At 33.0% G+C, this 25,499-nt stretch overlaps 2 protein-coding genes across 2 annotated transcripts in view; one reads left to right on the top strand and one right to left on the bottom strand.

The window, feature by feature from the left end:
* The first annotated feature begins 943 nt into the window (after positions 1-943).
* Positions 944-4,347, top strand: LOC148278983 (E3 ubiquitin-protein ligase LRSAM1-like). The gene has a single exon (XM_088230620.1). The coding sequence runs from the start codon at positions 1,214-1,216 to the stop codon at positions 3,353-3,355; it is 2,142 nt and encodes a 713-aa protein (XP_088086746.1). The 5' UTR covers positions 944-1,213; the 3' UTR covers positions 3,356-4,347.
* A 15,929-nt stretch (positions 4,348-20,276) lies between these two features.
* LOC148278984 (uncharacterized) overlaps positions 20,277-25,499 on the bottom strand; it is a 48,084-nt gene continuing 42,861 nt past the window's right edge. Inside the window, exon 11 of the mRNA XM_088230621.1 lies at positions 20,277-25,361. Within this exon, the coding sequence (XP_088086747.1) occupies positions 25,244-25,361 (118 nt within the window). The 3' untranslated portion in view covers positions 20,277-25,243. The remainder of the gene's footprint in view (positions 25,362-25,499) is intronic.

Consider the following 25,499-nt stretch of genomic DNA (forward strand, 5'->3'; position numbering starts at 1 on the left):
TAGGGTAAAAAAAAAAATACTACCCTGGCAACAGTAACGAAATTTCCATTTTGTTTCTTCGACAATCTTGACAGATGGAAAAATAATTCAATTTTTAAGTAATGCATTTGCTACTTAAACATTCGTTTGCTAATTATGAAATGTGATACCATCCTGTTTCTTTAAGATCAACAATTAAAGTAATTAAAAAAAAAAAGTTTATACATAAATATGGTACACAATAGTACCCATAGTATATTTATAGGTGGTTTTACATTCAAACAAATATTTCTATGTCCTTGGATGGATAAGACTGATCACTTTACCTTCTTGTAACAAATGAACACACACTGCATTTGGTTCAACAATGCAGTACTCTTCCCACCATCTGGTTCGGTCGAGGATTTGATGATAATATCTCATTCAAGATGAAGGAATTATTGGGGAATCTGAAAATTTATGCATTTGCAGGGATTATGACCTGTCTCTGGCTGATTTTAGTCATTCTACACTGTAACTTTTAGTTTCACATTTCTAATATCACCCTTTGCCCCCTTTTAGGATGTTTTTTTTTTACATCTGTCACAGTTGAGCGAAAACAAAATTGTGTATAATATACTAGGATATACAAGTGCATTTGAATTTAGGAATAATAACAAATAACCGCTTTTTTTTTAATTTCACAAAAATATGAAGAAATAAAAACACTTCTCAAAAAAAAATCTTTAACGTTTTTCTCAGTTTCTAATTGTCGTCCTTTTTGGAGATTAAGTCGTCCTCCTTACCAATGGCAAGTATAAATACATTTCCGTGTATCAAAAGAAAATGTTTTTTTTTTTTACAAAATTTTTCCCAAAAGATAACATAACAATTTTAGACCCCGTTTAAAAAAACGAGGCAGGGCAAGCTCAAGCAACACATTCCATGGAATATTGGATTGACTGTTGACAAAATATATAATCTATGGAATTTGTATTTTGACAGATTGGACGGATTCTTTTGCGGAAAATTGAAAGATGTTCTTGTTATAACGATGGATAATTTTCTCTGACAAATTAACAGTCGATATAGTCTTTAAATATAATGTGATTCATTAGCGATAATATTTGGTCGGTAATATACGTATTTTAATGGTTTTAAATGCGCGATTTCCGGTCATCTTGACAAGGAATGTGTGGATCGTCGTTCGTTATCTCGCGACCAATTTACTAATTACCGACGTGCGTCTCCATAGATGGGTTGCTCCATAACGAGCGGATTTCATTCTATTATGACTTCTCTGGGGCGAGCGAACGGGCGAAGCGCCGAGGACTACAAAACGAAGTTAGAGAGGAAACTGTATCTAGCGCGGGAGAGTCCCGACGCGACATTCGACCTCTGCGACTGCCGCCTCAAGGCGCTTCCCGCGGGAATATTCTCCCTCTGCAAAGTGTTCCGAAAGGAGACGCTCAGCGTGGAAGGCAATTTCCTCGTTGCTCTAGACGAGGGCGGAAATCTAAGTGACCTTTACCTCCTTAAAGTGCTCAATATTAACAGGAATAAGTTTCATAAGTTAAGTAACGATATTCGTTTTCTAATCAACCTCAGGGAGCTTCATTTGAGCGACAACCGGCTGAAGCAATTACCCGACTGCTTGGGGGATTTGGTGTTTCTGAGATTGATCGACGTCTCCAACAACTGCCTTACCGGAGTGACGCCTTCCATCGGGAAGCTGAAACGCTTAAGGAAATTACTGCTGACGGGGAACAAGGACCTGAATGTCCTGTGCATCGAGATATGCAACGCCACGGAATTACTGCTCATCGAGGTGGACGCTCCTAACTTTACCTTTCCTCCGAGCGAAGTGACCGCCCGAGGCACGGTCGAAATAATGAAATACCTCTGCGACGCTTGCGGCATTCGATACATTCCTCCTAACTCGGCGGATAACGATTCCATGACCGACAACAGCCCGCCGCTGCTGAGCCCGCTCGGGAACGACCGTCCACGCGGACAGTTCTCCAACTGGGAGCAGGAAGACGAGGAGCTGCACCGCCTGCAGATCGAAATTCACGAGACCGCTAGGAAACAAAAAGAAAAGTTTATCGTAGATTACACTCGGGAGCAGTTGAAAATGGATTGTGATTTGAGTCGAATACAGCTAGAACGAGATCGCGAAAGGGAAAAACTCGTCAGTCAGATAAGAGAGGAAGAAGACTTTGTCGAAAAAGTCGTTACACGATTGCTCAAAATGAATGCCACCAATCCGCAACAAATCCAACAGTTTGTTGAACACGACCAGAAGGAATACGACCGCCTGCTGGAAATGTGTCGAACAAACTACACCAACCTTAAAACTGCCGACACTCTGAACGCCATGAAGAGTTTACTGAAAGAAGAATGCCAGTATGAGAAATCTCTCAAATTGTACGGAGAATCACAGAGCGAAGTCAAACAATCCTTCTTGATGACCGAATCAAAGTGCAACGAAAAACTTGGTAACGTCCTCAAAGTTCGCGACGAATTACAGAACAGTCTCATCTCTAAACTTCTGGAAGACGAGGCTGTCCAAAAGGCCGCGGTCGGAACGTTGCTGGAGAAATGCGACGCCAGAACTTGGGGCCTCGTTCAGGAAATCACGCTCGTGGAATCCCACCTCGCGAAGCTTTCCACGATCGAACTGGGACGCAGAAAACTACAGCTGCACGACAACATGGACGGCTTGGCCGACCAAAGAATCAAGCTGTCTTCGCTTTTGATCAGCCTTTTAGAACAGAAAGAACTCAGGAGAAATCAGTTGATTGACACTCTTCGAGCGATGGAATTGGAGAAGAAAACATCCACACACTTTTGGCTTATTCGCTACCAGCAGTTGTTGGAATATGTTCCGGAAGTAATCGTTTCGTCGCAGCAGCAGCTAGATCCGGCATTCGCAAACTATCTTCTGCAAGAGGGCGTCATTCACTGCCTCCCGTTCCTGGTCAAATATGTATCTTCGAAACAAGAATTAGCTTCGCTCGATTCCGTTGTCTTACAAGACCAAGGGATAAGGTTGAAGTCGGACCGTGACAATATTCTAAAAGCTATTAAATTCTACTTAGAAGATACGGAGGCTGAGGAATCCAAGTTAGGTCCCGGTACTTCCCGATTACCGAGTGCGCCTCCGGAAAGCCGCTTGCAAGCGGATGACAACATTGAAACACCAAATGCGAGACAAGAGGTGTCTTCCGATCCCAATGTTTCGGAGTGCGTCGTGTGCATGGAAACTTCTTGCGCTGTCGTCTTCATTCCATGCGGCCACCTCTGCTGTTGCGTCAAATGCTCCGACGCTGTGGAGTTGCTCTGTCCCATGTGCCGCGGGGAAATCGAACGCAAGATAAGAGTCATACAAGCCTAGCACAGAATGTATATTCAATTTTTGAATCAAATAAAATAATAATTTTTATCAATTATATGCATTGTACGCCGATATGCACAATGTAAAAAATACATCAATCATCCGATTCGTAAGCCAGACCTCTCCGAATCGCAAATTTTAAGTTGTTAAAAAAATCCTATTATTCAAATGGTCATCTAAATTCTAATTCACTCTTGATTTGCGCTTATTTTACTAACGGTGATTGAATATGAGAGCCAAATGTCTGTTTTGTTAGTAGGATTTTTAGAAATAATGATCCAGATAATATTAACGTTTAATTCTGTTTTTCTTAACTGAAATTGCCATTTTCTTCGGAAATGTTTGACTTCCGAAATGGACGGTTGACACGTTTGATATTTTGTGAACGCTTTCTCTACTATTGCAATATTTTATATTGAAAACAAATTTTACATTGTTTTTCTTAATCAATTTTGTACACATTTCTTAAAAAATTTAATCACACAAGTAAATTATAACAAAAAATATAATAGTCATTTAAATTCCAACATGTCTGATCTAATGCGAATATTTCTAAATACATTAATTAAACTTTTACATTGTTCCTTTTAATCTGTATATTTTTTATTATAAAACATTTTATCAAATTCTATGCTACTTGCTTATCACAAGATAGTATAAAAAAGCTTTAAATGTAAATTTAACTTGCAATAAAAACACAGAACTCTTTACATATATTAAATTACCACATTTGTTTGGTAATTATGGGAAAAATATTAAAAAATATTTAATTAATAATCTCTTTATGAAATAATGACGCAGTATATAGGATGTAATTAAGTTTATTTTTATTTTCAGTACCAAATGAGGTCAAATACAATCTAAAATATGGCAATAAAAAATATATCGTCGGTGATATTGCAATTCCGCGTTACTATTGATTGAATTTTTTGGCAGGGGATCTGAAAAAGCATTCCGTTAATTTATTACTTGCGATTTTAACGAACCAAAAATACCGCTCGAGTATCAGAAGAACTATCATTATTTAGAGTAAAAATAGCAATAATTTAAAACCTGCATCTCTCAGTCCCTATAGTGAATTTATTTCTGTTAAATGTTTTCGTAAAAAAAACAGTTACGCGGTATTGCGGTACCACCGTCGATATGCATGAATAATTATTTGATATTAACAAATTACAACAGGGATGGAGAGTACCTTAAATAAGGGAATATGGAAGTCTAGGCATTTACAGGGCTTGTGACCGGTCATTGGCCGGTTTAAGTGGCCACTTTACACACTGTAACATTCACCATTTTGCCTATGTTTGAACATCCATATTTATTCAATTCTTCCATTTATTGATTTGAGTGAAGTTAAAGAGCTGAAACCTTTATTGTTGTGAAGAGATTCATCTGACTGAATTATTTCACATACTAGGCAACGCCTGGAAACAATTTTTCAATTTTCAAACTTCTTTTTGGACCAGTTGGTTTTATTACAATATTTGAATTCCCTTGTTTAAGGTATTCTCCATCCCTGTTGTAATTTTTTAATCTTAATGACTCCCGAGGGGGTTGAAATCTAGTCTTTTGTCCACAAAAATTTGGACAAACTCAAATATTGTATTTATTTGATAATTACAAATATGAGGAATTTACATTCAAATCGTGTTTCCCTAAAAATGGGCTACAGAATATGAAAAAAATAATATTCAGGAACCTCTTTTTACTAGTGATGAAACTGATAGTAGTTTGGCAGGATATCATACAATAATAAATTATTTTTCTAAATAAAATAAAAATCATTGGCGTGATTCCTACATAATTTAAATGTAAATTTAAAATGTGAGATTTTTATTATTAAAAAAAAAAAACTTGGCTCGTTTGTAAAGTTGGCTACATGTCGCTCAGTAAATTTTGCCTTTCCACTGTCGATATTAGTATCCTCCAGATACTGAGCTGCCATCCGGTATCTGGCCGCAAACCGGATAGTTACATGATATGCATTTCTTCTCTACTTTTTACACAGTTTTGAAATAACACAGTACAAAAATTTAATGAAACATTTTTTGAACATTGGTTTTATAATGCATTTTTGGAATACCTTACATCGTTCTATGACTTACTATAGTCCTTAAAATATAGCTTGATTAAAATGACATTTGTCAGGAAAAGTGACAACATAACTTTGTCGTAATGTCTAAAGCTAGGGTTTCCTAGGACAGCGGTGCCCGTATCTTAACGGCCGTAGTGGACGGTGATGCGGTAAGCAGCCGTCGTAGTGGTGAATAGAGAGTGGTTTTATTTTTTAACGGTGTTATCAACACCATTTTTATAGGAAACCACTTTCTAATCACCGTTACGACGGCTGTCAACCGCATCACTTTTCACTACGGCCGTTAAAATACGGGCACCGCTGTCCTAGGGAACCCTAGCTTAAGTAGTGATTTTTATTGACACACGAAAAATCATTCGTATTTGGCATGTCAATGTATTTTTTTAATACAATGCTTGACATAAATCAACATAAATATATAAAATCAGTTTTAAAACTAAAATAAACCTCAATTATTATGAAAATAAAACTTTGTTATTAGTGTTACACAATTTTTATTCTTTTACAAGAACACTACTACAGTTTCGGGAGAGCACTCCTCCCATCGACGAATGATATAAAAAACTATCACCCGTCGATGGTTGGAGTGCTCTCCCGAAACTGTAGTAGTGTTCTTGTAAAAGAATAAAAATTGTGTATCTCTAATAACAAAGTTTTATTTTCATAATAATTTATAATGAAGTGTTACGAAGTAAATTCCGATTTAATTAACAATATTAAAATAAACCTAATTATTAACGAAGTTTTTACAAGGTTACGTCATTTTGCAAAAAATATTAGAGATGGGATAAATTAAATAATGTAAATCGATCTAATAAAAAAATAATTCATTTGATTTTGTTCACCAAAAAAGTATAAATGTCTTATTTTTTGGTGAATAATTGTCTTAAACACACTATAATAGGCTTGTTTTTGCGTTTTTATATCAATTTTCTGAAACAGAGTTTCATGTTTGGATGAAAAAACTGATAAAATCTATTTGATCGGTACGTGATCAGTGATCAGTAATTTCCCATCACTATTGACATTAGTTTGGCAGCTGTCATTTCAATCAAGCTATATTTTAAGGACTATAGGTGTATAATATATATGGTGAAAAGTCTTTCGCCAGAGTCACCCACACTGACAAAAACCATTCTATGATAACCAACAAAGTTTGCTACAATCTACAGCAGTACAAGGATCGTAGGTACTCAGGTCGAGAATTACAAACGCAAACCGAGACCGTCGGTTAAACGTTTGTTGTTAAACTAAAAACCAAACCAAAAATTTGGAAAGTTTTGTTTTTGCAAAAGAGCCAAAGGGCTTTTCTTAAGCAAGAGCGGATTATTACCCAGCTTTGTTACGATTTTTTAAAGTATTTTGCTGTCATGTTATATGTTTTCGATAAAATTAAGGTACGATAAAAGTAAATAATTTAATTTTTTTGAAATCCGGGATTGGTTTTTATACGAGGAAACCTATCCAATATTTTTTGTTTTTTACATGGGTACTGCATGAAACGTATCCACTATGTAAAAAGAGGTTCCGGTTTAAATATTTAATTCTTTTTTGCCACAGCTTAGAACACTACAACTTGAGAAAAGTCACGTTGAATTATTGTGATTTCACTGGGAATTGAATCCACAACAGAGAAGTGTGAGGCAAGCGTCTTACCTATTACACCACATGTGCTGCCTTATATTTTGTTTAGTTTTATACAATGTAAATTAGTATAGGTAAACTTTTCTATTGCTTTTATTTGATCAGATTCACGTAGCTATTGTAGAAGTATTCACAGCAATATTTAGATTATAATTCTTTTTCTTCTAAGGCCTGTTGCCTGTTACTCTCTGCATCAATTTCCCTCTTGAGAGGTGGACTGCCAGCTGCCCTTCCATCTTTTTGGAGCTTATCCTTGAGGTCTGCTTCCTTGAGCTGTTATTATGGCTCTTTATTGTGCCATTCTGGTCTGATTCTCACCCCGAAACCTTCATCTCTGCCTTCTCCATCTTACGATATCCTCGACTTCGCATATTCTTTGAATTTCTCTGTTTCATATTCTGTGGCGAAGAGTTTTGCCAGTTATGATTCTGAGTATCTTAATTCGCTGTTTCGAAGAGGGCTCTTTTAGTTCTGACGGTGCCGAATCTGGGTTTTATGCTACATACAATTATTAATAACTCTTTACTCTCCAAATTTTCTAATTCTAACTAAAAATATATAAATGCCTATGTTTTTGACGTAAATACTGGAAAAATAATGAAAAATTTTAATTTCATATTTCAGGTGTGTAGACAATATACTACATCAGGCATAGAAGGTTCGAATATACAGGAAAACAAGAAATAATGTTTTTTATGAACATCTTTTTATCTAATAATGAAAGTTGCGGAAACAATTATAACTTCAAATCTTCGAAATAACCATTTGAACACTAGCTAAATTTTACTTACAGAACTCGTGCTACAGACTTTTTGTTTCTAATTTTATCGAACAGTTTTACCCTGGTTGCGATTTTTGAAATAAATTACAAAGGCTAGTAGTATGTAAACAATATTGTAGCCGAGTGATAAAAATGTTTGAAATCACTTTTATACTCCGATAATCGATATTTAGCAGATCGTCTACACTTGGCATTGTAGAGTTAAATTTAAATAAAAAAATTGTTTTTAACGTTTGTACCTCATATGTCTATTTGTAATGTAAATAAGTCTGCGATGTGATTTTTTCATTTTAAAATGTAACGAAAATTACAAAGTGCCATTTTAAAATCTGTGCCATTTTTATGTTCAGTACAATTTTGTCTGATTTTTATTCAATTAATATTTTAAAAAGACAGCTTTTAAAGCATTTTGCAATTGTACATTTTCTAAAATAATAGTTATATTAAGAACTATCAATATACATGAGTTGTAATAACCTGTCAATATTTGGGATGTCAAGTTTTTTTTTTGCGTCACAACAATCTACAAAGCCTAATTATTCTATTTTTTATAGCTTTTAATATATGGAAATAAATATATTTTCATTTTTTTGTTAAATTTTCTGAAAAACAAAGCGCCTTTTATTTCAAGAATGCTTTTCGGCCATTTTATTTAAATGCCATTATTTGGCACTCTTTGGAACTAAGATATTGATATTTTTTGTGTATGTTTGTTACCACAGTAAAACTAAATTTGTTGTATGGTTTCAGTAAAGAAAACAAATGTTAGAACCTGTATGAAACAAATGCGTAAATAGAGTTGTTTTGTATAATGGATCATCCAGTTTATTACTGCTGCGGGTAGGGTACTTTGATGATTATAGTTTAGAAGTAAACCCCGGATTGGGTATGCTTGTTTATTATTTAACTATTATCTATGACTCGAAGTTCCTGACGTCGCTGCAACCTGTGTAGATCTTTGATATTGTGACGGGTCTGTGTTGATTAGTTCTCTCCCTCCAAACCCAGGTCTTTAAAGAGCCTGGCTGCTGAGTTTAGGGCGAGTGTTCTCGTATTGCTAAATACTCTCTCCATGCCCAGTAGCTCAATCACAAATAATTATCGACGTGCTTAAAAACATGCTAAGCATTTGAGTGATCACAATGAACAATAATGAACATGCTCAAGTTATCGCAGTCATAAGTCAAAGGGTGTGTAATCTCTCAGTCAACGCTCATGTCGGTTTGTTTTTTGTTTTCCTTGTAAATAAATACAGTTAATTGGCGAAAAATCAGCGTTTATAAAAATAACACAATTTATTGCATTTGCAAAATAGTAAGGAGTATCTAATACAATAAATGAATAAATGCTTTTCTTGACATTTGGCTTGCCAACCGCTGCCGCTGGCTAAATGCAATAAATAGCATGATAAATAATAAATGAATAAATAAAAATAGCAGTTTTGGAATATTTTCCATATTTACACTAGTGATATTCAAATATGTGATTGCGCAGCAGGATTATACGTTGCAAAACGTAAATATTTCGACATTTAATATTAGGTGTTCACGGATGTTGCATTGTGATCGCGAATACGATAAACAACCATTGTGATAAATTGTTATCACGTCGCTTATTAGCATGTCGATAGTTACTTTTAAATGAGCTTCTGGTCTTCAAAGTATCTGGCTATTAGGTAAGGGGCGAGTGCTCTATACTTATGAACCTGCATAATGAGCTGGATGATTTATTGATTTTATTGCCTGTATTTATTAATTAATGTTTAGTATTGAATGAATTCTCAAATTATATATTATATCATTGTATGTACTATTATGCTCACAATATCTTAAGTAAGTTTTTTTGTATTTTTAATGATCTTGAAAAACTGTTGGCCTGCGTTGGTCCTACATCTAAACATCTAATAGTGAGAATGAAAATGTACAAATTTTAGAATAGATTGAAAATTTACAAATTTCAAAAAAAATAATTGTCCATATAACAAAATGTTCATTTAAAAAGGTATTTTTACACTGGCAGCAAAGCTGTAGAAGTGCTAGACTGATCATCTTACCTCAACCCTTCCCTTACTGTGGTAAAAAAATCCGCGCGTTCCGGTGCTGTGTAGTCAATACACATACAAAAATGAGGGATTGCAAATCTGAAATTTGACGTTTAATCATCAGTGTGGCTTTAAATGAAGTAAAGTGTATTGCATGCATAAAATAAAAATCCCCATGTTATCTTCTTCTTCAGTCCCATTCTCTCCACTGCTGGATAAAGGCGTCTTCCAAACGTCTCCATTCCTTCCTATCACCCGCTTTCATCATCCTCCATGTTTTACCGGCAATAGAGGCAATGTCGTCGACCCATCTTTTCTGTGGCCTTCCAACACTTCTTTTGTTTGCCCATGGTCTCCACTTTATTATTCTGGGTGTCCACCTGCCATCATTTTGCCTCGCGAAGTGTCCTGCCTATTGCAATTCCATGATATCTACGACTCCGGTTTGGCGCCTTATTTCTTCGTTTTTTACTCTTTTTCTTAGACGTACACCAAGCATCTGTCTTTCCCCACGTTATATACAATGAAAGCATCCACCCCTTTCCTGAAACTGTTCATTAAGACTTGAGTCTTTCTTCAGTTTCGCATATCAATAACAATTTTTTTTTTTTTTAAACTAACTAAGCGAAAATTTAATATTTCTTTATAATCAAACCGCGAAAATAACAAAACAAATAAAGTTTAAAAACTTTCATTGTACCCCTCACTGCAGTATTGTCAGTTTGTGATCAATCAAATACACATGGTCAGCACAATCACCTTTTTCTAATTTCCCAGTATTACAGTGGAGGAATACAGTGTTAGTTCCAAATTGAGACCGCGGCCGCACGCTCCAGATCCCGCATCGGAAAGGAAGAAGAACGTAGTAATACAAACAAATCAATCAAACGACACGAAACCCAAATACATATGGAAAACATTAGAATAATTTATACACAGTAGAAATTTTCTTAATTTTCTTAAAACACGTTATATACAGTAGAAATTTTCTCTACCCTAGTGAGAAGATTCAAAACAGCACCTCTGGGGTCCAATTTTGAACGCTCTCGCGGGTATAGAGAGCACTTTGTTAGCGAATAATTAGTATGTAAATTATGTGCAAGCAAAGCATTCTCTATGTCCCGCATTACTATTAATTCGCCATGTATATCTATTTTACCATTCTTTGTAAATCCATTTGATCTAAAGTGACTCCCTCTTAATTTTATCAATTACACCTTCCTCAGATTTGCACTCACGTCTGATTTAATTATTCGTAACCCTGTCATATATTGATTTCCATTTTGTCCAATGTCACTCTGCATACATAAGTGTCTTCAATTACTGTACTTAGCAGGGGCGAATCGTCCATATAAGCGATTATCATTATATTTGACTATCGTTTATTACGTTTTATAGTCGTTATATTTATGGGAAAGTAAATAAAATAATTTGTCATTTAATATAAATTACCTACACCGTTTACATATTCCTCCAGAAATATATTATTATAAATATCAATCAAGCGCGCTCAGCGCCCACCCTGTTCCCAGTGAAAGAAGAAACTAGCAGATTACTTCAGCTTATTTCTTCATAGAAATACGTATGAGTATACTGTATTAAAATTTGTAAAACCAAGTTGCTGTTATTTCTTCCTTAAGTAAGCTTGCAGATTACAGATGTTATTTGAAAAATAGTGTTTCGATCATGATTTCCTAAGGCCTATTTTTCTTATATATTATTCAGTTGACATACGACATACATAGGACATGTGGCGCTCAACATGGTCCCTTTTTGGCATTATTTATTTCTAGTAGGAGTCGGCACAGAGCGCAGAGCTTCGTGTTAACATTTCAATCACAATTAAAATATAATATCTACTGAGTGTCATTGTGGTCTTTTTAAACAAACCATTAACCATTAGTAATAAACTAGTATTGAAATAGTGTAGAATATAGCTACATATATCGCAAAGTTGGTTTGATAGATTATTGGTAATATTCTTCTGTTGACAACAGCGGAAACAGGATGATGTTTGCAGAACCACCGAAAAAATAGCCATTTATATATTACAGGTAAACGTCGTTTTATGCCAGGGCTCCGTTCCGAGAGACACCGGCGTGATAAAATGGGCGTAAAATGAACACAAATACAATGGAAGATATAAGGTTAGGTTCCGTGTCAAAATTCTAAGAACAATCTAACATGTTTATATAATACATATCCTATATATATTTGAAATAAATTTTAAATCCATTTAATAAATACAGTTTAAATTAGTTAACAAAATAAATAATAATCTCTTGATATAAATAATGTTTTTTTTTAATAATAAATACTTACTCACTCAGTGCTAAATTAAATTCTCACACTTTTTTGAAAAAAGCATCAAATTCCCTTCGATTGTTGCTTCCTTTCTTGTAGAATCATAGCATAAACTACCAAGATGTGAATATTCTTTTTATTTAAATAATAATAAAATAAAAAATATAATCATACCTTTTTATTTTTCTTAAAAACAAAATGAGAACTAACTCGGAAACAATTTCACACACAATAGGCTGCTCGCGTACACGGTAATAGAATAAAACAATGCGTAAAAGTGTGTCTGCTATTTGAATCGCGGCGCCTACTGTCGTCTGGTGTCGGCCGAACCGGAGAATCTCGCGCTGGCACCAACCGGCGTAATTTTAAATCGGCGTAAATCGAACCGACGCAAAATAACGTTTACCTGTACTTATATATAGGTAAAAATTTATGAGCATTTTTTTGTAGATTACCTATAAAAAAAATCACCGCTCGCCACTGGTAGTTAGTGTGCCATTTATTTTGTTGCTCGCATTCTCTCCTTTTAACATATTTTTATATTTTTCCATCTCACGAATATGTACTTCCCAGACACAAATTATTCTACTTGCTCAAAACATTTGTCGTTCATATTTGTTATGCACTCTTGTAACCTTATTTTCCTTTTCAAATACCAAATATTCACTTTTGGCTTACTTTTGTTCATCACACAGCATAAAAATACCTTTGACAGCAATAAACTAAAAAAAAAAATGTATATAGATAAAACAAAAACCCTGAATTCTAAATATATAGATGTAATAAATATATACATTCATGTACATTTTATTCTAAATTTATGTAAATATGTTAAATTTATTTAGTGTGCCAATGCAGTGCCCTATGCACCATTAGGTGTATCCGCAAGGGAATTATGATTAACTGCTCCGATATGCAGGTCAACAAAAGCGTATGAATAAATTATTATATTGTATAATTAATTATAATCGTTATCATGTAATCAATAAGTTATGTTTGAGCCTCACGGAACTATTGTAATATATAATTCATCAAAGTATTTAAGAATGTTGATAAATTCAATGCGGTCTTGCAAACCCGGCAAAATCCAAAATCTTAAAAATGTGAGTTATGAATTAAAACTTTTTTGGAATACAATTGTTTTCAATAATTATAACATTGTCAGTTAAAAATGCGACATTATTTGCGAGGATCTGACTTTCAAATTATCGGGTTTGTTGCAAACATGGGTACCTCTACTCGGGTATTGCAAAGTTGGCAATCTTCAAAATTAAATTAATTATTTCACCATTGTTTCTTGACACATCATGATTATTTCATCACTAGTCTAAATCTAAATATATATAAAAGGCAATGTTCGTATGTGTGTCCTCAATAGACTGAATAACCACTGAACCGATTTACGTGCGGTTTTCAGCGAAATGTATATCTTTGCCATGAGCATATTTATAGCTCTAAAAATTTTCAATTTATTAAGATGAAAAAAAGTTAGGATCCTAAATGTTTTATTTATTGTTCACCGGGGTTGCATTCGACGAGAATGCATGTACTAAAATATTTGAAGGATTTTATTTTTTGTACATAAAAAGATTGTTTTCGAATGTTTACAATAAACATTTGTTTTTTATAGATCCCAATCAGATGCTTTCCTTAAATTCCTTATAATATCTACCTATTTATTTCTTTTTACTGGATTTTTGGTAATACTAAAATAACATTTAATACATTTTTGAAAATCGTATTCCTACATAAAGTGCAACCCTGTTGGTAAGATGATCAGAGTTTGACACTTGCAAAAATAATTATATATTTGAAAATAAATTATTTCAAGTTTTAGAATTCAATCATAGACAAGTACATAGGTACCTACTTATCAATGAAAAGTTATACCACATTTTTTACGTTTATCTGTTTATCATTATAAAGTAAAGTTTTGTAAGCATACTTAACAATGTTTAATCTTAGAGGAAGTCGGCCTCGTGGCGCAATGGTCAGCACATTTGCCTACTGTGCAAGAGGTCTCGGGTTCGATTCCCGACATGGTTGATATGAAATATCTATTTAGAAGGGTGTTTTCACACTAGAATATTTAATGGTACCTGAAGCGTAAGACTGATCATCTTCATGTAACAAAAAAATGATCAAGATATTCTGCGATTGGTGTATCAGTGCAGTGCCCTATGCACCATTAGGTGCGAAAAGGAAATGATGAATAAAAAAATGAAATATATTAAAATATTGAAGCTATTATTGTGTCAGTTTTTTGTGATTTGCTCCAAGTAAAGAATGATGGATTTTGTCGGGTTTGAAAATAGTACTCTCAATTGTTTGACAGTGCGTTCAAATGTTTAATAACCCTGTGTTAATGTGTTAGTGCCTGTCGGTGAACCAAGTTAACATACAAATTTTGCTTGTGTAAGCCAGTGGTGATTTTGCAAATGAGGCAAGTGAGGCTCCGTCTCACTAAAATGTACTCTACACTCCACACGTTCACGATACGGCGTGTTGAATAAAAAGATTTAATATAAAAATATATCAATGTATAAACAACACTATTTCCTTGTCCAAAATACGTTTTTTTGCAATGCACATGACATCTTCAGTCGAGTCGCACTCCGTCAGACAACACGTGCTGCCAGCAAAAAATGTCTTTATATACAAAGACAGAAGTCAATAGTACGGTAAAGCAAGTAGGTATCCAATAATGTGTGCTATTAACAGATTTTACCTATTAAATAATCACGCAAAAATTCTGTCTTTCTCATTTTGGCAAAGTACGAGTATGAAGAGTACGTAAGAAATTGACAAATATAAAATGTTAAAGGATATTTTTTTGAATTGCTTCGTCTTGAAACGGTATATTTTAGTATTTACTAGACTACAACCCTTTATTATTATTTTTTTAGTTTATTTTCTCATACATATATCATTTACATAGAAATATAATTACAAAAACACACTTTAGAAAAATACATCTTAAAATTAAGCTATAACATAAATTGGAAAAAATGCCCACAAAAACTTCAGCGTCTGAGCGTGGGCCATTCCTTTTTTAATTATCAGAAAGTTTATAGCATATAAATATGGTATGACATGAAAAGAAGAGAATAGAAAAATAAAAGAATAACCAAATTAACATATGCTGATATTACGAAGACATGATTTATTTGCAGTATGCATTTATTTTTTATTTTTTTAAAAGAATCTGTTCCTTCCATGCTAATCCAAGACCTCAAACCTACTTTAAACTGTACCAGTTATTTAATGTTTTGTAGTTCCTTAGTTAGAAGATTGAAGAATCTTGGACCAACATGTAAGAAGTGTCTCTGTGCGAACTTAGTTCTGCATCCTGGAACTGACAGTACACCATCGGATCTATTGCTAATACGATTAAAATTATTACTAAACAATTCCCTATTCAAGTAAACATATTTCAGGCACTGAAATAAATATAAATTTCTGAAACTAAGGAGTCCACTCTACGTATAATTTATTACTAGGAAATAACCCAATGCACAGAATATTGAATTTGGAGTACATTAATATCAGTTAGGGTGGAAAGTATACGTCACATTGTGAGTCAGTTTTGATCTTGGGAGAATGTTTTGACCATAAAAATTCAGACGCTGAGTCTGATTTTTTGCCGCCTCGTGTATGAAGTAAGAGGAAGGGGTCGGCGAGCGGAGTATTCTTCTTTTACCAGGTAGTTAATTCAACAATGTTTGAGTATGTCCAAATGCTTGCAGACTGGCTGGGTTTCCTCCCTAGGGAGTTATAAACCAGCCAATGAAAGGTCATAAGCCCTGTAAATGCCTAGACTTCCATATTCCCTTCTCAAAAATGTTTTCCCTCTCTATTGCAATAAATTTAGACTAAAATACACTTTCAACTTTACCATCACTGTAGTATACATAGTATTTACAAAAGAGTTCATAAATTACACGCAGAGTTAAAGGGGTTGCAAAAATTACCGCATTCGAACAAGCACATGAAATTATGTTGATAATATTTAGTGGTATGTTGGGGAATTGGTAGGAAGTTGGGAAGGAAAAGGGGCAGAAGGTGAAAATTTATCTGATTGGTTAATGAAAGTCGGTAAGTGGTTATATACTAATATTTATGCTGAATAGTAATGCTTTAAACATAAATAATATCTTTTGTTTGTATTTACTAAATTGTCAAAAAAACATTATCATTTTAACATCATGTTTTGTCGATTTTTAAAATCAATTATAATTCTTTATCTCTTTTTTTCCCAATATTCGTTCAGAGCAGGTTTTGTAACTCAACAAATCAAGTACGAATAAAATGTATAAATATATAAGAACAGTATCTTATATCAACATTGGTTAAATTGTAATTATAAAATTTTGACAGTTTCACATTTTTGAGGTCGGCCATTTTTGATGAACCTGCATAAAAAAGCCTTTAGAATATCCAACCATTATTATGTGGAGTGCCTTCATGTGATATGCATTTTTGTGCAGGGTTGCATAAAGTGGCAGAAAAGTTGTAAAAGACTGAAAATGTGTCATTACTTTAGAAATTAAAAATTAAATATTTATTGTCTTCACACTAATGCCACTTTGAAACTGAGATGTTCTTGCGGTTTGTTTGAATTTAGAGTTTTATACTGATATTGCTGGTACTAAAAATTTCTATTGACTGTAATATTTTATGCATCTAAACAACTTTTACTTGTAACATACAGCATCATTTGAAATTAAACATAATGATGAAAATAGTAGTTTTTTAATTGAATTTTAGCAAAAAATCACATTGACACCAATTAATAATCAAGAATGGACTGGAAATATTTAAACTCGGTGAAAAAAGTTGTTTTTCAATTGAACGCATCATTATCCTCATTCCCGCATATATTATAAAGAAATTTATTTATCCTTGATAAATGTAAATAAAGAAATAATAATAAAAAGCTGAGAGGTATGGCGTATGACTTATGACTATAGTGTTGGAGTATTATGAAAATCACATTTTCATAATTTTGATCTCACCAAGGATTTGAACCTAAGACCTCCACTCCATGCATGAAGCAAACAGGGACCTACACTTTTTGACAACCCTGTCAGGGCCCGCATTCTAATTATGTATAATAATTCTAAACATGTTCAATTAGAGGTTACCAAGGAAGATACTTTAAATTTTCATAAAAATATACTCATTTTCGTACATAAATATCGATTTCACTTTATATTGTTTCGATATGTAGGTACCGATTAAGATAGCCTTTATAATCGTGGCCCTGGAATCAAATCCGGGATGTCACATGTAATCCCTTCACCGCGAGGCAGAAAATGGTTATGTGAAAATAGTGGCATTCAAATTAATTAATAAATGTAATATGTATTTTTTTTAATTTAGGCAACCCACCCTTACAGTGATGATGTGTGTATATAAATGTATATAATTTAAAACAATAAATTTGGACAAGTGTGAACCTACTGTGTGTAGGTACTTCTGGGATTGCAAATTGTAACAATAATTATTTTTGTGAATAGTGATTGACAGAAGTGCTCCTCCATTTTTGGTGATTTTTTTATGTTTTAAGTGTTCTTTATGTTTTAAAAACTGTTATAATCTTCTTTTGGTGCATCAGTATCCTTTACATATATTTTTTTACATGTTTGTTTTTTTTAAAAATAAATTCACAAAGAACTTTATTCACACATTAATTTAAACTATTTTTTTTCTTTTCATTCTATGTATAGTTATAATTTTATGTTTTTTTTTACAATATACATAAGAGATCAAACAGAGTTTTAAATAAAAGAAGAAATACATATTAATAGTAAGAATAGTAAATGAAAAATCCCAAAAAAGCATGGCCTGTTCGTGGGTATTCAAGAAATGTTTATGATTTTTTGCTCCTATAGTAAATAGACAGGTATAAATTTGTTGTATAATATAAGAAAGAGAAAAGAAAATGTTATGTAAAAGATTAAGAGGTTTTTTTTTTATTTGTTAGTAATTAAAAAAGGAAAAAAAAATATAAAAAAACATAAAAATATTCCTTATTAAAGGGCAACAAAATATGTCATGGGAAAAAAAGAGTTAAAATCTTTAGTTTGAATAGTTTGTTAGTGCGTGTTTTAAAAAGAAAGAACATTTTTAAAGTTCGGGATTAATGAAATATTATCAGTTAAAAATAATTTTAAAAATTTGGGTCTATAAAATATGCATGTCTCTGTGCTAGCCTCATTTTACAATGTGGTATTTCTACCACACGATTCCTTCTTAGACTTGATCAATTTGAAGAAATATATCATCCCAATTGTAAATTTAGTTCCATCGGAAGAATCTTACACACAACAAACATATTATACTGATAGAGATTGTGCACCATTTCTGGTTCATGTTCAAAGGAATTTTTCGGAAACCATAAACTGCATAGAGGTTGGAAAACAGCTTCATGCAAATGGTATTACAGATGATGTTACCAGAGGGGTATAAAAAAGATAGGCCGCAGTAGAATATCCATTTAATTCAAAACTTTTGGTCAGAAAATAATTTTGTTAATAATCCAGTCAACTGAACCATAAATCATTTATTCCGTTTTTCAGGGTTTCTCGTATGGGTCTCGTCAGGGGAATTCCCAGTGAATGGACTTATGAAGAGATTGTAAATAGCATTGAGCTACCAGACAGTTGTAATAAAAAGTAGACAGCCTTCGAGAAAGGTATTTTCTCCAGATTCTTCGACTATTGCATGGGTTCTGACCCAAACGGTAGTCCTCACATTTCAAGGACAGTCTCTTCCTGAAAAGGTATTTTCTTTTTTATCCTTGGTAGTTGTCAAAAATTATATTTTTCATCGATACAATGTTTTAAGTGCCTCCATTTTAACCACTCTATTCTTCGATCCGACCCTCGCTGCTACAAATGCGGAGATGGACATCTTGGGGAATCTTGCATGACTCGGATTGAAAATAGTTTCTGTGTAAATTGCTCCGGTAGTCACACGGCTACTAATAAAGTTTGTCCGGAATTTAAGTCAAGATATAATTTTTAAAAATATGTCAAAACTAAACATTTCTTCTTTTGAAGCGTCGAAAATGACTTATAATAAAGGTAAATCTTATGCTGAATCTCTCTAAACTGGAAAACTTGCAGAAAATATCCAAAAGTAAACTAGTTACTTCCAATCCCCACAAAAAACTGTTTCATTTAGAAAAATTTAAAAAGAAAATTTCTCTCAGCTAACTGTGTCTCCAAATATTACCAAATCCACTCTAGAAAAACTTAATTCTTGGTCTTTAATCTCTCTATAGTAATCCTCTCTCCCTATTAGATACTAAAGATGTCTCACAAAGTCTGGCAAGTCTAATTGCCCATATTACATCTATTATAATTATAGTGAATCCATCTCTAATACTGAACAATGCCGTGAAAACAACTTATCAACTTACAAAACAACTTCACACCGACTTGAACGATATCAACCAACACTCAAATCTTCGGGGTAGGCCGATCACCCAGTAAATCTTCCATTATGCAGCACAAAACTCTAAATATTTTACAATGGAATACCCGCAGTGCTATACCCAATAAAATTGATCTGATTTCCCTTTTCAAAGATGAAGATATAGATATAGCAGCGCTGTCCGAAACAAAGTTCAAACCAGATTTCAACTTTAGAATAACTGGCTGCAGCTGTATTCGACATGACCCCTTAGACATTCTGATCTTTATTCTCGGTGATTTTAATGTACATTCTCCTAGCTGGGGGTAGTGTTTTCTCGGATCGCATTGGTAATAGTTTATTGAATTTTGCAGATATAAATAATTTGTGTATTCTCAATGATAGTTTGATTTCATGAATAATTGAAATAATCATCAAGGACCTTCCAACTCAATCCCTCCCTTTGAAAATTCTGTCCTGAACTCCTCTTGAAAATAGATTTTGTCCTTGGGAGCTTAAAACTCTTCCAAAATATTAAACACTCTCGGTATGATAAAGGAAAAGTTGTGCTGGTTTTGGGTATTACATAATTCATATTACTCTTGAAAAAAAAATTCGCATCAGAATAAAAACATTGTTTTGTGTATAATCAACTTTATTATCATTTAAAATTGATAACATTTAATATACGTACATTCATCTTACACATAATGTATATTATATTCATAGTTGACTTTAGTTTTATTGACATTTTTAAGTGCTTCGTCATTACGCATTTAAAAATATTAAAACCATAGACAAAAATTATCATTATTTATAATAGTAAAATCTTCATCAGACTTCTATGGTTCTCTTTCAAGACAATATTTTTCTATCTCCGTTTTACGTCTATGACTTATGATCTAGTATTGAGCTATATAGCGTTTGTTACGAATAAAAAAATAACATTAAACTGAAAGAGAATAATAATCCTTAGATTGCTGTATTAAAAACAGAGATTATGTTTTATTTACAAAATTATTAAAATCAGTATTATAATGTAATGATTTTTTAACATGCACCTGTAAACAATAATTCACATAATATTCGTTAAATAAAATTAGTGTATAAATCATAGCATCCATATTATAAAATTAGTACGTTCAACAAGAAAATACTTCGTTACAATATTATTTACAGAATTAGGCCCGAATTAGGCGTTAAATAAGTATATAGATTATTTAATATAAAAAAATACATATCAAAAGATGAGAAAATTGAGCTTTTTATGAATAACACTACACGAAAATTTGGCAAAGAGAATTTCTGATTTGGAAGAAATTATTGATGGAAGAATTGGGTATAATTTATTGATAAAATTCTACATTTGACACATGAGAAAATTACATTATATTCATATTAATGAATGAATTATCATTTCCTTTGCTAATAATTTAAATACCATACTTTTAATATTGAATTATCTATGTAAATTCTGTAATAAAAATCTCATAAGCACATTTATAATTGGTTTCTAAAATACTATTAAGTATTTGAAAGCAAAATTCATAGTAAATACAATTATTAATACTGGAATTTTGAGACAGGGAATAATAACAACTTATTGTCACATAATTTCTAAGACAAAGTTTTTTTGCAAAAAAAATAGACAAATTGCAAAAGCAAGGTTTATAAGAACACAGTTTTAAAACATTATTTAATCCTTATCTTGGCAGAACAAAAAGATTTTTTGTTTTGATCAAAGTTTATTATGAACTGTGATAATGTAGTTAAGAATGAAAAATATGGTATTGCAGTTTTAGCTGAATGCTGTGTTTTTTATGTTCATGATAAAAAATATATAATATGTATTTTATAGGATACATTTCAAAAAAAGGGTTAATTGTACACTGTAGTCAATAAATACATAACACAGGAGGATTTGAATTAAAATGTGTTTTAAAAATGTATTTTATTATTTATGTTTAAAACATACACCTTGGCTAAATAGGTATAAAAAAGTATATATATCACTTGGGGAGCTTCACGTAAAGTATGCTACTCTTTCTCTATACTCTTGCCCAAATATGAAGGTGGCTCCGCACAACGCCCGATCTAAAGGGCGCTGGCGCTCAGTCACTTTCTGAAAAGGAATCAGAATATCTTCTTCTTCTTCAGCCTTCTGTTCTGCTGCTGGATTGCCTCTTCCATATCCTTCTATTTCTTTTGGCCGGTTGCTGCTTGCAGCCAATTTTTACCCCCCACAGCGGATAGCCGCTAGGCAATAGACACGGGTCGTCGGACCATATTTTTTGAGGTCTTCCGACGGCTCTCTTGAATAGGAGAATTCCCAAGGTCTCCATCTTAAAATTCTAGGGGTCCATCTTGTGGGGTCTTGTACCGCAACATGTCCAGCCCATTGCCACTTCAGTCTTGCTACGCGATCCATGATATCCGTTATTCTGGTTCTGTTCCAGAATTTACTTGTTTGTAAATTAATACTAGCATATTATTCTTTTTCCCATTTCAAGCGAGTGTCTGGTTTTTGTGCCAACCTATGGTAGGTCCAGCTCTGGCTCCATGTGCTTGCCGAGTATTGACAAGCGTAAGCGTGTGGATTGGGCTTTTGGCTTGCCTCGCTGACGCTTGCGAGAGCTTGATGCAGTCTAAACTGCGTCAAGTCCCAAGACAGTGTCAGTATTTTGTGCACAAATCACCTTTGATTCGTCATAGATTAAATGTGGGCTTGAACCAATAAACGCATTAATTGACACATTCACAAGTAGTGTGTGGTTTCTGACTTGCGGACACTTGCCAAGTTTTTCACGGGTAGCAAGCATTTAGAGGTACATTTAATCTCAAGTTGCACATGTCATGTAATGTAACAATGTTGATTGTCCACAGGTCAGATAAAGTTTTAAAAAATCTTGTTTTAAAGTTTAAAAATATACCTCCACAATCAGATTAATTTTAAACTGTGTGTAAACTTATAAAAAAAACATTTCAGTAGATTTCATGGTTTTTATACATATTAGAGATTCATTAGATAAATAAATCTTTGTGAAGTTAAGTGAATGTCTTTTCTTCTGTCAAATAAACATAAATGAATCCATTAAATATATATTTACTATCCCCTTGAAAATATCTTAAAATACCTTCTGAGTTGGCGATAGAAATTAAGCGACATGCTGAAAATTTAGGTAAAAAATAAAAACATAAAAATATTACACAACTAAAGTTTTATAAATAAAGAAATCTCACGGTGATGAGTATTGAATAATATTATGTTACAAAAATACACCTATATTAATTACCCATTTTATGGGCGAAATTACTTTAGTTAATATCAATGGCAGGATACACAAGTTGGTGGTAGAACAGTCGATTTACAAAGTGCTCATTCTTCCATAGCCCCCTTTACAGTGAAATAATACTAAATCAATTGTGTATGCAGTTCTTATTGAAGAGATTGTGTAAAGAAAATAATATAGAGTGGAAAATTTTTGAAGTCCATGCCATATTACATAGGGCCTATTATTTAAAAGTAGTATTTAGTCTGATTGGACCATTACATCAATTTTCAATGCAATCAAAATATATTTGAGAGCTGAACTGATGTATAATATATACATAAATGAGTGATCATAAAAAAAAAAAAAATTGTCAAATTGTTATGTTGTATCAAAATAGTGGGTATAACAAATTATTTTTAAAAAACTGGCATTCCTGATTATGGCTGCTAATTAATATAATAATTTCAAAAATCAATTCAAAATAAAATTATTTATGCTATTATTTAATGTTTTAAACAGAAAATAACTTTTTTTGATATTCAGACAAATCTTTATGATTTTTTTTACCGCAAGAAAAAAATATTCCAGAACTTGGTTAGGTTAGTTTAAACTGTAAAATGAATTAATATTATAAAACACTTTGTAGAAATGACTGTACTACCACAGAATTCCAGATCCCATGAATTAAAAATATTTATACCTTAATCAAGGGAAAAAAATCATATCCGAATGAAAATTTAAAATGAAGTGAAATTCGGTTTACAAATATGCAAATTTTGTAATTGAGATTTGTCAATTATCGGATTTTTTATAATTAATTTATTTTCATACTGAATAATAATTGATATATTCAAGCAGTTCAGATCTGAACACATTTAATTTAATGTTCTATCTCTAGTCTAGCTGCAATAAAATACTATTTGTAAGATATTTTAAAAATTAAATCAAGTATTTGAAATATTTCAATGCATAGGATCTGTACTTACAGGGGATATAGGAAACACCTTATAACTATGGTTAACACTGAATGTATATGTATAACATTAACACCTAAATCATATTTATTTGATTTCTCTGATAATATTCAAGATTTAACATTTGAAACTCGAGACATTTAAAATCCACAATCCTCTAAAGTTAATTGGTATTCTGACAAACAGCTGCACAAAAGACGCTTTCTGAAAATGTGACTTTTCGGTAGATGAATTTGAAATTATTAACTCTCAAATGAAAGCTATACGTAATAATCTGTGAATGCTCAACCCTTTCACCGCGACCCTAACTAGTCAGCTGTACGTGTAGGTGTCAACATTTTTAACAAATTGTTAGTTTCATGTCAACTTTACAAACCCAAAAAATAGGTAATTTGCCTTATCAAATGCGGTAGTTAATACCATACCGAGAGAAGTTTTACTACTGATTGTATGTAAGAAAATACATTGCAATTGTCACTTTTATCACTGAAAAGATTGATTTCAACAAAATATTAAAATGGCTAATTCAAGGTAACTCAGTATTTATTTAATAAATTACCATACCCCTTTCCGCACCAAAGTAGTACAAAGGGCACTGGACTCGTAAATTAAATGCAGTGTAGTTTGATCGTCTGTTACTTGAAGTAAGGTGATCAGTCTTACGTTTCAGGTGCCAGTCCAGGGAACAATGAAATATTGTAGTTCAAAATACCTCTAAAGCCAGGAATCGAACCCAAATGGCGGACTTATCTCCACTCGATGTTCTGAGAGCAGCCATCGACTCAAGAACGCCCGCCCAGGATCAACAGAATTGTTTCTTCATCCGCCTGGACACAGAGGGATTGAATAAATTAAAACAACTTTGTCTAAGAAGAGTTTTGGATGTGCTGTGGTTTTGCTTTGTGAGGAATGAAGAAAAAAATAGAAAAGACACAGCAGCTTCTAGTGACAACCGTTATCAAACGGAGGCAATGCAGCTGGCTGAGCCATGTACTTTGGATGCCTTTTGAGAGTCTTAACCGTACTTTACAAGTCATCAGGTTCCCAGCATCCTGGATGTACACTGCTGACTGCTCGACGACAGTTCATGTCAGAACTATGGGACACAAATTTGGCAGTCGATACAAAGGTCTAGAGGCTGCTTGTAGGCAACCAGGATGAGGAATTTTGATATGCCTTTATTTCTATAATTCAGCATATTTCATGCAGATTTTAACTGACTGCAACTATTGATTTTTTATTGCATGTTTGAAATGTCAAGTCTTGGAAAGTCATATTGATCAGAGATATAAATAAATACGATACACTTTATTTAACATGGGATGTAAACTTAAAGTAGATTATGTTGACTCGGGTGTTTAGAAGGTGCTGTCGAAGTCAGATCTTCTTCTGGGGTACAAAGTTCGGACTCCTTCCCCCGTGTAGCCGTAGTTCTGGGAGCCCCCACCTCCGTAGCCATATATTTGGGAACCATAACTGAAAATAAAGATTAGCCTTCAGAAAATACTGTTGATTAAAAAATCCACAATGATTCAATTGGTTCCGATCTTAGTATTTCGCCGTAGAGTTTTATTATGTTTGTATGCTGTCAACTTTGAACTGTAAAATCACTGC

This window comes from Micrasema longulum, unplaced genomic scaffold, assembly GCF_059751315.1.
Source record: "Micrasema longulum isolate JH-2025_06_02 unplaced genomic scaffold, ASM5975131v1 h1tg000800l, whole genome shotgun sequence".
Taxonomy (NCBI): Eukaryota; Metazoa; Arthropoda; class Insecta; order Trichoptera; family Brachycentridae; genus Micrasema; species Micrasema longulum.

Coding starts and splice junctions, on each gene's coding strand:
- LOC148278983 (XM_088230620.1), top strand. CDS start 1,214: ATGGGTTGCTCCATAACGAGCGGATTTCATTCTATTATGACTTCTCTG.